Source organism: Struthio camelus, chromosome 3, assembly GCF_040807025.1.
Source record: "Struthio camelus isolate bStrCam1 chromosome 3, bStrCam1.hap1, whole genome shotgun sequence".
In the NCBI taxonomy this organism is placed as follows: domain Eukaryota; kingdom Metazoa; phylum Chordata; class Aves; order Struthioniformes; family Struthionidae; genus Struthio; species Struthio camelus.
The window spans coordinates 27,841,912-27,858,008 of NC_090944.1; the positions used below are offsets into that span (position 1 = coordinate 27,841,912).

A 16,097-nucleotide genomic window follows, 5' to 3' on the forward strand; every position below is an offset into this window, starting at 1 on the left:
TCTGCTTAGTTTTTCTCTCGTAGCATTGAAAGTGGTGAGTAGAAATAGGCCTAAGTGAAACTAAAGGTTTTTCTATCTTAGTTGGTCCACAACCCAGGCAAGCCCAAGCTATGAAACTTGAACACAAAAAATATGTCAGACTCATCTACGTTCATTCCATTTTTTGATATTTGTGAACTTCATAGAACCAATAACTTCAGATGTTGTAGAGAGAAAAGGGCTGGATATATTATCTTGCAGCATAAATCTGAATTCATAATCCAAATGCTTAAGTAAATACTGGCCCAAATGATTTAACCAAAGTCATGTAGGAAGACTGTGGGGAAGGCAAGTTTAGAATTCAAGTCTTATGGCTCTTAAAACGATGCCAAAATAAAGTGCACCCTCCTATCCTATCTACACTTGCATGCTAGTGCAAAGTTCTTCATTTAGCCCTAAATCAGCGTTCTCAGCTCTCGCTGTCAGAGCAAAAGGTAATTGGCTGAGATCCTAACCATCTGGTTGACTGCAGTGTGAGAAATTCCCTATTATGATAAACTCTGAGGCAAGTTAACCATTTTTTCAGGCCACTAGACTTTTCTGAAAGATACATCATCACAGATTTTTCATCTGAGATACAACTAGAGAAAGAAATGAATTAAGCATACCTTTTGAACCAATAGGACCAATTTTTCCATGCCGTCCCATGCTGCCTTTCTGTCCTTTGTCCCCCATTTCTCCTGTATATAACAAAAAGACAAAAGACAAAAGGTAAGAAGGTAGTCTGATTCATTCAGGTTCTAGCACCTTTGCAAGATCAGTTTTTACAATGAGTGAAAACATGCTATATCCCCAATATTTGTTGAACTCCAGGGGTCTAGCTCATTCCTAGCTCATTGTCAAGGTCTGATGTCTAGCAACCTAGACACTGATTTAATCTTTGCAAAACAATTGACTTTAATGACGCATGCAGGTGTAAATAAAAATAGATCTTGGCTGAGAGCCGTTGGAAAAGCTTTTGCAAAGTATTTTCAGACAGTGATGCCAGAATTATGTTGAAAATGAGGGGCGATTCCATTAGAACAGGTAGATTGATGGACTAAATCTGTTATGGAGTTGGAAAGACCGAAAGAATCCAAGCACAATTGACAGTTTCATCTAATAGAGTAGCTTCACTGTAACTGAAGTCTGAATTTGGGTATTATGGTTTATTTATATAATGTAAACACAGTGGAAACAGTCTTGTCCTCTAAACATTTGAAGATTACACTAATGAGAAATGAAAATGAATGAAAAACTTGCATGTACACACACACGCACACATGCTCATACAAGTACACAAAGTCTGAGTCAAAACAGGAATGTTGAATGTTACTAATTTTAAAGACAATTCTGTGGAATATTTCAAAGTGCAGTTGTAGCAAAGGAGCCCCTTGAAAACCACATTCCTCAATCCTATTTTTACAAATAAAAGATAACTATCCAACTCCCACGGTGAATAGAAATTGTCAACAAATCTACATTGGACAGGCACTGGCACCTCTCAGTATTCGTCCATGATATATTCCCAGAAATCCAACACAAGACAGTTTGATTTGCTTACTTTATCTGACTTTGACCCCTTTTCTATCAACTGCACTTTCCTGTGCCAGATAAAGCAAATATTGGAAAGGCTTCAGGGGAAACAGAATTTGCACTGGAGCAGGCAGGTTCTTTGTCATCACGCTCTTCATAAACGAGGCTGAAGCATAGCACTCATTACTAATAAAATGTCTGCCACCGTCCAAGTTTTGAAGCTATTGATCTGAGCTCCTCCAGAGCTTAAATAAAAAACACAGATCAAACGTGCCTGTTGTGTCATACAGCTTTTCTGGATGGCGTTTCTCAAACACTATGAAAAAAAAAGGATCTTACTGGTGTGAATGCTGTGAGTAGCACTTTAGCATCTAATAGCAAAGCCTCATCCTACCCTGTATCTGCAATGCTCGTGTACAAGCTTAGGGGATCAGCAGTTGACAGAAATAAATAAGCACTAGCGATTTAATAGGTGAGTACAGCAGGCTTACAAATTAAGATGTTTGGCTTAAACCAGACCATTTATAGTCAATAAACTCTACACAGTCCAAGCTTCTCTCAGCTGCAACTAACTCTTTATGCAGATTATTATCTCTAAACGATAATTGGTTCTGGCATTGCTTTAGGAAGGATTACCGGCTTTGTTTTAAGTAGACTTTCTGAGACCTATGGAAGGAGACCTTACATTTTGTTACGCTCACTATGCAATGTGGCAGAGTTTGTCTGATTGTGGGGCTAACTATGGCCCTGAAGACTTTCAGGAAATAATATCATGGCTCCATATTTGTTGGCCATACTCCTTCCTAGGTGCAGCACCTGAGTAAGTCAAAGCTCTGCCATCAGATTTAGTCTTCTTTGTACCATGACTTTGGGCACGAACATGATCCGGATGCTGCACAGCTGTGGAACTACCTCATCTGAGACAAGTTTTCGACTGTGCCACATACATAGCATTAATAGAGAGAAGGGATGAAGAGATAAATGGGAAGAGAAGCCTAATGCTCCTAAGACTCCCATCCTCCAGAAACCCAAGACTGAGACTGCTCTGAGAAATATTGGCACAGTTTATTCAATGATTGTCTCACCCAAGATTATTTATTTGCTCAAAGCCACATCTGTTACACGCTGTTTAGCTATATAAGAAATCAATGAGGCAAGTTCAGCAGAAAATCTACTATAGGGATCAAGCAATTGAACCTGTGTAAATTGTCATAGTTCAGGCCCAGTTGTGGATCTGTGACAATTAAAGATCTGTTGTCAGGATGTGGGATTCACTGTGAGAGTCACGTACTTCCTGTATATACTTTTAAAAGCTGGATAATTTTATGACTGATTTAATCATTATTTAAAAGCGTAATTAATGGCATATTTCAGGACATAAACTGATTATCACCAGGCTAAGAGGAGATGTCCTCCCTGTCACTCCAAGAAGTTTCACACAACTATCAGTTGATGGCATGGTCAGGAAAAGATCACTTCCTCTGAACTGTCAGAAGGCAAATGTGTATGGTTTGTTGATCTAATTCATTACTGGCAAGGCTGATGATCAATGAATTTCCTTTGTTTCCAGTAAGAATCGTACTCAGTCACTACTGGACACACACTCAGTTAAGAAATTTTACCAGCAACCAAAAATATTTTTCTCTTATTCTGTATATTCCTACTGGAAGAATAGGAAGAATCCATTCAATCAGCTGAAGAAGTTTTTTTCTGGAATATAGCTTCACTTTCAGAATAGATTATTGGTTTGCTTTAAAGACTCAATCCATGGGGTTGTGCAAGTTATAAAAGTACTGATGCTACCATTGGATGTTCATCCAATATAGATCGCATATTAAGGATGTATTTTCCTGAAAGTCTCCAAAAATATTAGCTTGCAATGACTCTATCAAGTTGTTCTGAAAGTGAATTTTCTCATTTTGGATTCTGTTGATTTGGGATTACAAAAATAGATTGTATCAGATATTTGCTTGCTGTTCCATATTAACTCTTTTCAAGCAGCTATATCTGAAATTAAATAGGCATATATATATAGCGAACAAAATAAATATAATAAATAAATGGGACTTCACTTTCTTTCTTGTAAAGACTGCCCAGAAGATGACTACTTTTCAGTAATAGCCAGTAAGAGCTATGTGATCTGCTCAGAAGTAAAAGTGTGAGATCTCAAACAATGAAGACATAATATTAAGTCTCCTGTACACATTAAAAGAACTGTTTGGATTTGGTTTTCTCCGACAGCGACTAACCCCTGCTTCTACTCTAGGGGCTTGCTTATTCTGCTTGTTCTGCAGAATAAATCACAGGATTTCAAGAGAGACTCATCTGCCTTGAGGGTTTTCAAAAGCTTGAATACCTTCTGTGAAGTCCTTTTTAGTGGCTCTATGATTGCCAAAAATGCAGTCTAAAAAGTCATAATGAAATCAGGAAGTGACAGTTGAAAAGAAATGAGGACAGGGAAAGAAATTAAGTCCCAATAGACCAAGTGTAGGAAATTTAACTGAAAGTGAATGGAGAATACGAAGCAAGTCATCTGTCATCTCTCAGATGAAGATGATATACACTGGAACCAATTATAAAAGACTGAAAGGATTTTGGAAGGAACTAAAGTCTAAATGACCTTTTTGGTGGTCCTTTCAGGCCCACAAACAAAAGAAGAAAGAAAATACCAGAGATGAATGGCAGGCTGCACAGCCAGTGGAAAGATGAGGGCTTTGGCTCTGTGGAGTACTGTAAATGGGGTTATTCATACAGCATGACCCATCTTTTCAGATAAGATTAATTGGAACAGACGAGAAGGTAAGAAAAGGAGAAGGGCCAAAAAGACAAATCCAGCAGAAACTCAAATTCACCATGTAACTGACAAATAGAACTGAGTGTGTCAAGGAGAAGAAGAGAACTGCTGTTTATATCCCAAACTTACGGGATTTAAGAAAAGTCAAATGAAAATTCCTATTTATAAGATGGAATTTGACATAGTGGATGTCACAGAGACCTACCTAACAGCATAAGTAGAAGTGTACCAAACCAAACGAAAGGTCTGTCAAGTCCAGTGCCATCTTTGACAGCAATGAGTACAGGATATTTAGAAAAAGAATGTACGTTCCAGTCCAAGCTTAGAGTGTCGTTCGCCGGTATAGCTCCTTAGTCTTGCGGCAATCAACTTTCCCAATGGAAATGTTTAACCTGACTTGAATGGGAATAAATAGCATTTTAAAAGATAATGATGTTATGGTATGGTAGTACTTTATATTCAAGACACTTATCTTTTAGAACTATTGACAACTAGAAGTCCAAAAATTATGAATAAACCAGCAGACTATGGTACTACTTCACGCTAAAGAAATCTGAATTATGCACACCACTGAAGGCTGGTGATTGTCTAGGGAACAGTGATTACAACCCAGTTACATCTTTTATGAACAAACAGTGGATAATCCCACGTGGTTTTTTATGTGGTTGGGGTAGATTCATTTCACCCAGCATTAGCCACCTGAAAGTTAGGTGTTTAGTCTAAGCTATTTAGCTAAGTTCCCTTGGTAGGCAATGCAGAAATAAACACCTCTCAGCAGTGATTCATCCCACTCACGTTAGACAGGTATCTTAATGACAAAGTGAAATTTTAAAAGCTTCGCATAACAAACAGGAAAGAAGAAACAATATGAATCCATACTAAGCAGAAATCAGGCTAGAAAATTTGTAGGGAAGCTAAAGACATTAAGAAAAATTCAGATCTAGTAAGACAGAGGAAAAGTTTAATGGATTTTAAAGTATATTCAAAACAAAATCAGTGGTGATACTATGGTCCATTCCTATATGAGGTTTTTATATTCAAATGCACACATACACAAATAACTGCAGTTATAAAATATCTATCTTTGCAGAATTATGTTAAGAATACAATACCCAGCTTGTTCACACTAGCGGTTCCTCTAGCCCAGTGCCCTGATTCCCACAATGACAGTGGGAGCTGCTATTAGGGAGAGCGTGCAGCCGTAGGCACTGTTTACAGCCCGTATCAGTGCGTTTTCCCAGCAATGCACCATCACTGGAGTAAGGATCCTAGTGAGGGACACATTCCTGCACATTCCCTTTAATATCTGATTATGTTCTCGGCACCTAATCCCTTTCTGACCCTAGTGATACTTTCTGCTTCCACATGTCTATTAAAATCAGTTTCTTGGCAGTTTCAGTGAGTGCCTCCTAGTTGTTCTGTGGCAGCTGGGGAACAAGAGGGCACCTAACCCACCACTTCTGTGATTCGGTAAACCTCAGTCGTGTCCTCCTCAGCCTCTTCTGTCCAATAGGAAGAATCCTAGCCTGTTCAGCCTCTCCTTATGAGGCGGCTGCTCCATTTTTTCTGGTGCCCCTCTCTAACTTCCTTTGCACTTCTTGAGAGACAGAAGCCAGAACCATACTCATTCATGGAGATATGTGTGTGTCTGCTTTTTAAAGAGCAGCAAAATCAGCAGCAACAATCAGCTTTCTCTCTTGCTCTTGATACCTTTTCTGAAAAAGGGCTGTTGGGTTGGCTTTCTGGCTGCAGCTAATGATTTCAAAGCAGTTCCTGAGTTGTGAGTGCCAGTTCTGATTTTTGGCATCGTGTAGGTATAGATTAAGTTAGGTATCCCTAAGGTCCTTACGCCCTACGTTTATTTACACTAAAGCCCCTCAGCCGTCTTGTTGCCCATTCACTTCTGTGCACATCTCCTCAAGATCCTATCGTATTCGAGCGGAACTGGAAGACAGTTCTGAATCAGATATTCACTTTGTGAATCCACAATTGTCAATGTTAGGACTATTATATGGAATCCTACTTGCAGAACTCCTTAACAAGCAATAAATTCCTGTAAAAGTTGACTCAGAAATGTAAAAGATGGATTGACTGATTATGCATTAATGAGCAATGAGTAATGCTAAAATATAAATTGAGGTAGCATTACCTCTCTTTAGAATTTGATTATACAAATGGCTGAACGCTCTGGCTCCAGTACAGTTAAATTAATGAGTCTTTTCTCATACTTAGAGGCTATGTCTATACTAGTAAACTAAAACGCCTGGGACTGTTCCCTGGCACTGGGAACTAGGTGGCCAAGAAGGTACACTCTACAATATTAAATTGTCTTAGTCTTCAAACCAGGATTGTCCCTAGCAAGCTGCTCATTGTGTTAGCTCCCAAAATGCACCCAAGCATTGCAAGGCAAAGTGTTAGCTGGCACAAGCCCAAATCATGCCAGAGATTGTGCTAACAGTGTCATAGTACAGGCAATTGTAGTTCCTGACCAAGAATAGTACATGACAGTATTTAACATGCAAGTAAAAAAGAAGTTCAATGTGTAAAGGCTAAAAGGAAAACATTAAAAAAATGTATTTTCAAATGCGTAAGGCCGTAAGCAAATTGAAATGCCTTGAGGAACACTTTTTTAAAGTGCTGTTCCTTTGATAATGCATTCCAACATTAAGCTCACCCTCTGTTTTGATTGCCGCAAGCAGAACGCATATTACTCTGGGAATATTCACAGTATTATATTGTTACTGAAATATGTGTGAGGTGAAATATGTATGGAAGTTTCAGCCTCATAAATAAGACCATGACTTCATCAAATAACTGAGATCACTCCCAGCATGGGAGCGTACAGCAACCCAGCAACTTGTACGGTGCAAGTGGGGACAGCTAGGCCTTCTATACCTCCCACCCCAAAACTTGAACTGCAGTACATGCTTCGTTCATCCAGAACAACCATTTCAATCGATCCAGTACTCTGTGCTTTACATAAAGCTAACAGAGAGTTTTATATTCTGCTGACATGCTAATGCAACATAATTGACCTATACAATTAATTAAAAGCAATGAGGAAAGTAAGTGGAATTTAACCTTAATCAGCGCCCAAAGACAGCAGGATGTCTCATGCCACCCTGAAACATCAGGATGTTCAGAACTAGATTTATTTCAGGTAAGTACAAAAGTCTGAATGTTTATCAGTTTCTGAACTATCAAAATCTGAAAATATCATGAGGAAGAGATAAGCTAAAAACATTTGCACCGCTTTCCCATCTTGAGATGTTTCTTTCAGGTCAAATGTACCAGGATAAAACAATCTCTTATGTATGCTATTTATTCACTGATTAAGACATTCCTAAGGAGTTCAAAGATACTAAGCACACTGTCTTAGAATGAACTTGCCAAAGAAGTGAAACAGAAGAAAAGAGAAAGAAAAAGAAATGATTGTTGTGATTCTCATAACATAAAGTGACACCAGAAGTAGAAAACTGCAAATGTTGTAGAAGAACTAGAGTTTCTCCTTCATGTAACCTATAATTTACTCAAATAGCAACAAAATACAACTGCCAACGCTGGCAGTTTTTACCAGTGGAAAGAACCAAATATTAGCCCCTTCCCAACAAGCCAGTAAGTAAGTACCAGACTTCAGTAAAAATATGCTTAAAAACTACAAGGGCACAAACACATGTTAGCACAGTGATTGCAGTTCAATAGCCTGCTGCACAAAAGCTGAGCTGCGGTGAGCATCCATGTGTGCGCTGCGAATGGGGCAAATGCAAGGCGAGGCAGCAATTCTATCTGTCTTTCATTATTCACTGAGCTACGTGTTAAGTATCTGGATCATGGATCTAAGCCTTATAACAATTTAGATTTTAAAGAACTCTGTCAGGATTTTAAAGGACATCGGTGGTGTAGTCCCATCAAGAGATGAAAAAAGTAAAACTAGTGAGCAAAAGAGTAAACCAGTAACAGAGATTGTGGAGTGGTTAGTTCTGAGAGCACCAAGGTGGACCAATCAACAACCTCCAAACGATGGTCAATTCCTAACCTTCCACAAACAGGCTGAATGATCCACTATGAAAAAGATGTCAGTGCATTGGATATTTCAGTATTACCTGCTGTCATTACTTTTCCTAAGAATTGTGTGATATTTTATTTTTGTCTCAAAGTTCCAGCTTCTGGATAACAAATAGGAAAACCCTTGGACCACTGGAAGAGAATATACACACAAGAGTGACTCTCACTCTTATTGAGTCTGAGGGTCAATAGAAGTATTTAGGCATGACCTTAATTTCAGGTCTGGGGACTTTCTACTGCCTACAGAGGTTAACCACAGACTTAAATATTTTTCTGAATCAAGACTGGATGGCTTTCTGTGTCCTTTCCACAGGGCAGAAGTCACATCTGTGAAGTCTGTTTGCTTATCCAATCAACACTGACTCTCAGAAAATGTATGAAATGCATTGTCATGATGAAAACTTGCACAATATAGTCCAAATTATTTTTAAAATAACAATTTATTTTTCTGTAAATAAGCATTTGTGGAGAGCAGTTGATGAAGGCAAATATTTAAAAACATACAACATTAATAAAAGGATGACTCAATTAGAATTCATTTTTAAATAGGAGCTTGCTTGTAGACTTTTCTTACTTTGCTAAACCAAAGCTGTTTGCTAAATATTCTAAGAACATACACATGTCAAGTCAAATCTGGTTGTACAAAGGAAAGCAGAAAAAACATGTTGCTACAGAAACTGTAAGAGATTTTGCCTGTACTTAGCTTGAAAGCATTGCCTGGTAAAACACCAATATGGTATGCATTAAAATTCAATTTTCTTTTCTTTCTTTTCTGTTCTAAGTATGTTTTACCGAAGCAAATTTTCACTTCAAAACTTCTTCATCCAAGCCCGCCAGAGTTTTGACCTTGTGGAGAAATGGAAAACCAGAAAATTATCATAATTATTGCAGCCAATCAAGCACTGCTAATGAGTTAGGGATACTTACTTGCGTGCAGGTACAGGATGGCCCAAAATGAGTGGTGGTCTGCTGGATCTGCTATTCACAGATAAGGAGTGTTTGGGGGGAATCACATTCCCCTGGTTATGAATGTGATAGTCAACAGCAGCCTTGGCTGCAGTGACCATGAGATGACAGAGTTGAAGTTCCTGAGGGAACTGAGGAAGTCAAGGAGGAGAATAAAAGCCCCGGACCTCTGGAGAGTGAACTTTGGCTTGTTCAGTAAAAGTGGTAGTTAGAAACCTATTACAGGCTGCTATGCAAAGCAGCCCAGAAAGAACTTCTCAGTCAGGGATGAAATGAAGAAGACCAATGTTCAGATGGAGTTGAACTTGGCTAGCTACAAAAGGGCAACATGAAAGACTACAGGTAAATCAGCAGCAAAAGGAGAGCAAGGATAACGTGAGCACTCTGCTCAGAGAAAAAGGCAACCTCGTGACAAAGGACATAGAAAAGGCTGAGGTACCTAATGCTTTCTTTGCCTTGGTCTTTACTGTCAAGGTCTGCTCTCAGGCCTCCCAGGTCTTCATGCCCAGTAGAAAAGACAGGGGGGAAGGTGCTACCCATGGTAGAGGAGGACTGAGTTAGGGACTACTTAAGCTGGATGTATGCAAGTCCATGGCACTGGCCAGAATTCATCCAAGGGTGCTGAGGGAGCCAGCTGATCCTGTTGCTCTTCATCATTTTTGAAAGCCTGTGGTGAGCAGAGGTCTCTGATAACTGCAAAAGGCAAATGTTATACCCCCTTTCAAAGAAAGCCCTACTAGCCAGTCAGCCTCACCTCAGTCCTCAGGAAAATTATAGGGCTAGTTCTCCTGAAAACTGTTCCAGACACAGGAAGTACAAGACAAGGGAACAGCCAACACCTATTTTCCAAACGCCTGACCAACCTGATTGCTTTCTATGACAAAAAGACTGGCTCTGTGCATGACGGGAGAACAACGAACGTTGTTTACCGTGAGTTTAGCAAGGCCTTAGACATGCTCTCCCACAGCATCCTCATAGCCAAATTGGGAAATTTATGCAGGGATGACAAGTAGGATGAAAAATTGTTTGGACCATTGGGATCAAAGGTCAACAGTTCAAAGTCTAATTGGCAGTTGATTATGAGTGCCGTTCCTCAGGGACAAAATCTCATGGACCAATGCTGTTTAACATTGGTTCACCAGCAACACGGAAGAAGGAGTGGAAGGTGTCCTCCCTGAGTTTGCAGGCAATACCATGCTGCGAGGAGTGGGTGAGGGGCTGGAAGGCAGGGCTGCCGGTCAGAGGGATCTCAGCAAGCTGGAGGAATGTGCTGACAGGAGCGTCTTGAAGTTCAGTAAAGACAAATGCAAAGTCCTGCACCTGGGATGCATTGATAAAGGCTGGCCAATGGCTGGCTGGAAAACCACTTTGCAGATAAGGACCCAGAGATTTTGAGGTCCTCACACAATAGAGAGAAACAGACTGGAGTCCAGGTGAAGAAAATGGTTTTATTTAGCCTGGACTAGGGTAAGGAGGGATCTAATTGCAGCCTTCCATCACCTAAGGCAGGCTTTTAGAGAAGATGCAGCCTTCTCTTCTCAGAGATGCATAATGAAAGGAGAAGAGGCAATGATCACAAACTACAGCAAGCAAAATTTCAGCTGGCCATAAGGAAAAAGTCCTTTACAATGAGAGTGGTGAACAGGCTAACCAAAGAGGTTGCAGAATCTCAGTCCTTGGAGATTTTCAAAAGTCTGCTGGCCAAGACCCTGAGCAACCTTGATCTAAATTTAAAGTCAGCCCTGCTTTGAGCAGGAGGCTAAACTAGATGACCTCTGTATGGTCTTTTAGACTAAATTATTCTATGGCATTACAACTTCTCATCATTTTGCCTTACCTTGCGGGAGCTGAAATTTTACTTTGCAATATTTTTATGACAGTCTCCCTTGAAAGCTACATCTCCATAAGGAAAATAAACTGCTCTTACTCTGACTGAAGGTTATAAGGTTCAGAGTCATGGAAGTGATAAGGTTTTGACTGCTTTGTAAGGGATGAGCTCTAGCCATGGATCTTGATCCCAGGGAAAACTGTGGATGTCAGATGCTCATAGCTGCCCAGAACAAGAGTGTGATGGATCATGCATCATCATAAGGAAGTGTAAATTACCACCGTGACTGCTTTGAAATGAAGCTTTTAAATTCCGTTTAGTAAAAACTAAGTCAAACATTCTGGTGCAAGGAATGTCAAATGTTATATTGAAATAAAATGTTTTGACTACTCCAAATGTGAATTCTTCAGATTGTGCATCTGCTGGAAAACTTATGAACATCAACTTTCAGAAGGAAAGCGAACATGAAAAGACAGAATTTCCTGCAGGACACAAATGCCATGTTTCTCTCAGCTCTGACAAGTGAATACTATTGTGCACCGTTCCTCTAAAGAGCTCCAAGTTCTCTTTGAACTGCAGTGCAATGGCTTTACCATCACCTTTCCATAATTATTCCTGAATTATAGTCCAAGAAATGTGGAGTCACTCATGGCCACGTCTGCCTGTTACAGCCTAATGTCATTCCTCCATGATTTTAATTAAGGTACTGTGAGTGTTTGCTCACATGAAACAAAAGGAAATGGCACCTTGTGATTTATTCCCTATGATCAAATATGAGGGTCCTATTTGCAGAAGGCATTATGATATCTTTCTTTACAGAGAACATTTTAAAAAAAACAAGAAATAGCTTTAAGATTTTGCAGAACTAACCGTTTTGACCAGAAAGCAATAGTTAGTCTACAAATGAGTGTATAAGGTACACGGAAATGGCCAAGGACAACATTGTCTTCCACCAAAGGGACAGAGGATTCCCATCCTCATCATCATCACCTCACAAAAAAAGTCACCATTTGGTCAGGAATTACTTTCAAATCATCTTGTTTAACAGAGTTACCTTTTTCTCCTGGAGGCCCAACTCTGCCTGGACGACCTGGAGCACCTTTTTCGCCCTTTTCTCCAGCCTCCCCTGTTACACAAAAGGAAATAAAAAGAAGAACCATGTTAAGCTCGAACTATTTTCTACTGGTGGCAATGATAAAAGTACAATTTTTCCCACTGAAAAGAAAAGCCTATTTTAAGAAAGGGAGGGGGGGAAATAAAAGCAGATGGAGTCTGACTTAATAGCTTTATTTGATGCATAAAGAACAGTTACCTGCAATTGACCTGTTACCGTGACAGTCATAAAAACAAAATGAAACAATTACTGAATTCTTTTCTAATGGGTCTATTTCTGTGGACTTTTTCTCATATGACAAACTCCAAAAAGCCCACCAGCACAATTCACTTAAGCAGAAGCTGCAGAATTAGGCCTTCCTTGACTTAAAACATGAACTTTTGGCTCCACATTCACCAAGTGCTTTCTGAGGACCTGCCAAACTGTTCCTTTTCAGTAGAGTACCTTAAGGACATGCTCAAGTCTCTCGTGAGAACGACTTAACCATAACCTCATATCAAAAAAAGTGTATGGTATTTACTGAGTAGGGATGGATCAGGCCTATAGAGAGGACTCCTTCATCTTTATTTTCAGTTACGTTCTGTGCCTCTTAATCTTTGTGGTATGAACCACTATGTATCGTACTCACATTTGCATACCTCATGGCATATTACAGATTTTCCTCATATTTTAATGTCAATTTCTGTGAATGTTTGCCTCTCCTGTATCTTTCTTTGGAAATTTGGGAATGCTTACCTTGTTTTGCCCCCTATTATTGTAGTTTGGCATCAATATAAAACTAAAATATATCTTCAACCAAAAAAAAGCTTGAAGGATGATTTATATCATTACTCCTATTTTAAAAAAATATGTAAAAGAGAAGTGCTATGACTTATGTCGAAAATAAAATGATGCTAGTGACTGAAAGGGGGGACTCAAAAGCCAGAGCCAGCACAAGAGGACTGAAGCCACGCTCTACAGAACAGGAAAGTGAGTGTTAGTTACTCTCCAGGAAGCTGAAGGAAGCACTGTAGCAGGAAAGCAAATGGTATCATGTACCCCAAGAGCTCTCTGGCATAGCTGGCAGCTGCGGCATAGAGAGGCCACAGAGATGACATGTGAAAACAAGCTGAGACATGGCACAATTCAAATATGCAGCCTCCAGCTCTCGCTCTGTATTGCAGCTATAGGTGGCTGTGAGCTGAACTCAGCCCCCTGTGTGCTGTATTCCCCTTGCTCAGATTGCCAGGGAGCTCCAGAAAAGCTACCGTGCCTTCAGACATGCAAAAATAGGCCATTCCCTGAGCTTAATGAGGGCAAACTTCACATAATCCCCTGTGAATAATATTGTTAGTAAGAAGCAGGCTGTTATTTGGCACATTTGCTAATGCACCTTTTTTTTTATTATCCGATAACCAATAGGCTTTGTATTATTGTCTTTCCCCCTCTCCGAGCTGGTTATGAGTTCTTTGCTTCCCAAAGATAAATCCTGACAACGACTTTTCCCTTCTCTCTGGAGGCTCAGAGCAGGCCATTATAGCCTATTGCTTTACACGTTCTTCAGAGTGAAGGCTGTGCATTAAGGATCAATAAAATAGACCACTCGTGCTTCAGGCCATTACGCTTGCCTGCATTTATTCCCATAATAAGATGACACTGCACTCCTTAGTGTGGGTCTGTAAGAAACTTTCCCTGGGAGTAGGCTACCCCATTGCAGGCCTTACTACAGACTAGTTTGCAGTTTCTGTTTTCAGCTATTTTAAGCAGCAAGCCCTTGGCCATGAGGGGCTGAGCAGTGGTCTAATTCAGCTTTGCACTGTTTAAGTCCCTGTTTTGCTCTATGTACTCTAAGGGTGTGCAAGCTGAGGAAGAAATGCCTGCACAGGATGAAACATCCTGCTGAAACAGTGAAAAGGTACAGGAAGGGCAGCAACAGCAGGAGGTTTGCCCAAACTGGCACACAGATTGCCACACCTGTGCTTATGGGCTCAGTTCTAAGCATGAAGGAAAATGTGCTTCCTCAGAGTCATTCAACTCTTGACCACTTGACTGAGACACAACAAGATGCACCGATCGATGCTCAATAATTTGGTGACCCCCACACTCCCAAAGGAAAGTTAGTCTTGGTAACTGAGCTACAGTAGGAGCGCAGATATCCAGGTACAACCTTGCCACTACTACAAACTTCTTATTCAGTCATGTCTGAGAGAGATCTTTCATAATTCAGATAATATATCTTACCATTCTTGCCTTCTTCTTGCCTTATCATTATGCCTTCTGTTTGTACTCTGCCTATCTTGACCTGGATTACACCTGTACCATCTACTGTAATAAAAATAACACTCCAAATATTAAATATATGAGCTATTAAACATCCCTTAGCTGGAGATAACTTTATTCCATTACTCATATTCCCTGCATGAGTACAAGCATAAAGTGTGGGAGTGAGAAATAAATAATATTATTTTTATTTATGTAACATCAACTTTTTTATTTATTGTATGCCAATAAGAATATTCAGATAATCTGTGCTTTAGACTCTAGAAGGAGATGAAACAAGCTGGTGAATCAAGAACTTTCAGCTCTGAAGGATTTTTCCATGTTATTTTTTCTCTACAATAATAGTAACTTCATTCTGATGAGCCTATCAAAAGGAACAGACCTTTAGAAAGAATATGAATGAGTGACACAGCGAGGCTTCACCATCCATCCCTTCTCCACACACAACACACTTTTCCCTTTATTAATATTACTGACTTTCTCAAGCACAGATCATTCTGCTGTCTGGATTCTCAAGACCACAGTCTTCCTTGTTTCATCTTACTCCTTTATACTGTTCAGGTTATATACATATATATATTTACGTGTGTGTGTGTGTGTGTGTGTGTGTGTGTGTGTGTGTGTGTGTGTGTGTGTGTGTGTGTATACATATATACAGACATATAAATCAGTTCCTTAGACCTAAGCTGCTGACCTTAAACTCATTTGTGCCTTTTTTCTATTCTCAGTGTCTTTATTGGCTTTCTTTGTCTTCCACTTCCACCTCCATTCTCATGGCATCGCCACTTCCAATATCCTTTTATTCTATGGGGCCCTAACTGTCTTTGTGTTATTTTCTAGGGTTTTTTTTAATGGTTTTCAGTCTCTCCACTCATTCTTTGTGCCCTTCTTTTCTCTTTTCCCTTATCTCTTCCTGTTCTTCTAAAATTCCTCCGTTATGCTCTCCTACTTTGAGGTACATTTCCTTTCTTCTTTACCACATCACTGGGGTTCTGCACCACCGTTTATGCCTAAGCTGCTCTTCCTCTTTTTCACGCAGCCTCTGGTCTGCCTCCTTTCCTCCAGTAGCTCCCTGCACCCTCTCTTTCCCCACATCCCAGCAGGCTTTCCCTACCCGCGAGCACCAGCAGCAGTGCCAGGGTCCCGAGGAAGCCACATATATGCTCAGTTGAGAGGAAATTTCGGCTGCTGAAAAGGGCTGGAGTTGTGCCAGTAGGTGACAGCAGTATCTCATTATCAGCTCTCTGAGCTAGCCCCCCTGACAGCATAGCTGGAGTATTGACGGCTTTTTAGAGATTTTGCATTAGCTAGGGCTGCATCAGGCCATTTTGTGCTTCACCGAGTTTGTACATCAATCTCTGTCACTTTTGCAATGCCTATATCTCATGAAGTGGAGTGAAAATCATTAACATTTCAGCTTCTTTGTTGTTTCCTGGCTCAGGACTGCCTTCTGATAAAAGGCCAGGATTATTATTACACTGCTCATATATTCTTAAAGCTGTGTTGTATATAATAAC

The 16,097-nt window shown here is 40.0% G+C and overlaps 1 protein-coding gene across 5 annotated transcripts in view; it reads right to left on the reverse strand.

Annotated features, from left to right (window-relative positions):
• Nucleotides 1-16,097, reverse strand: part of COLEC11 (collectin subfamily member 11) — a 39,047-nt gene that overhangs the window by 4,586 nt on the left and 18,364 nt on the right. For all 5 annotated transcript variants that reach the window (XM_009667451.2, XM_068937246.1, XM_009667448.2 and 2 more), the window contains 2 exons: nt 12,262-12,333; nt 648-719 (listed from right to left, as the gene is read on the reverse strand). In XM_009667451.2, coding sequence (XP_009665746.1) covers nt 648-719; nt 12,262-12,333 — 144 coding nt within the window. The remainder of the gene's footprint in view (nt 1-647; nt 720-12,261; nt 12,334-16,097) is intronic.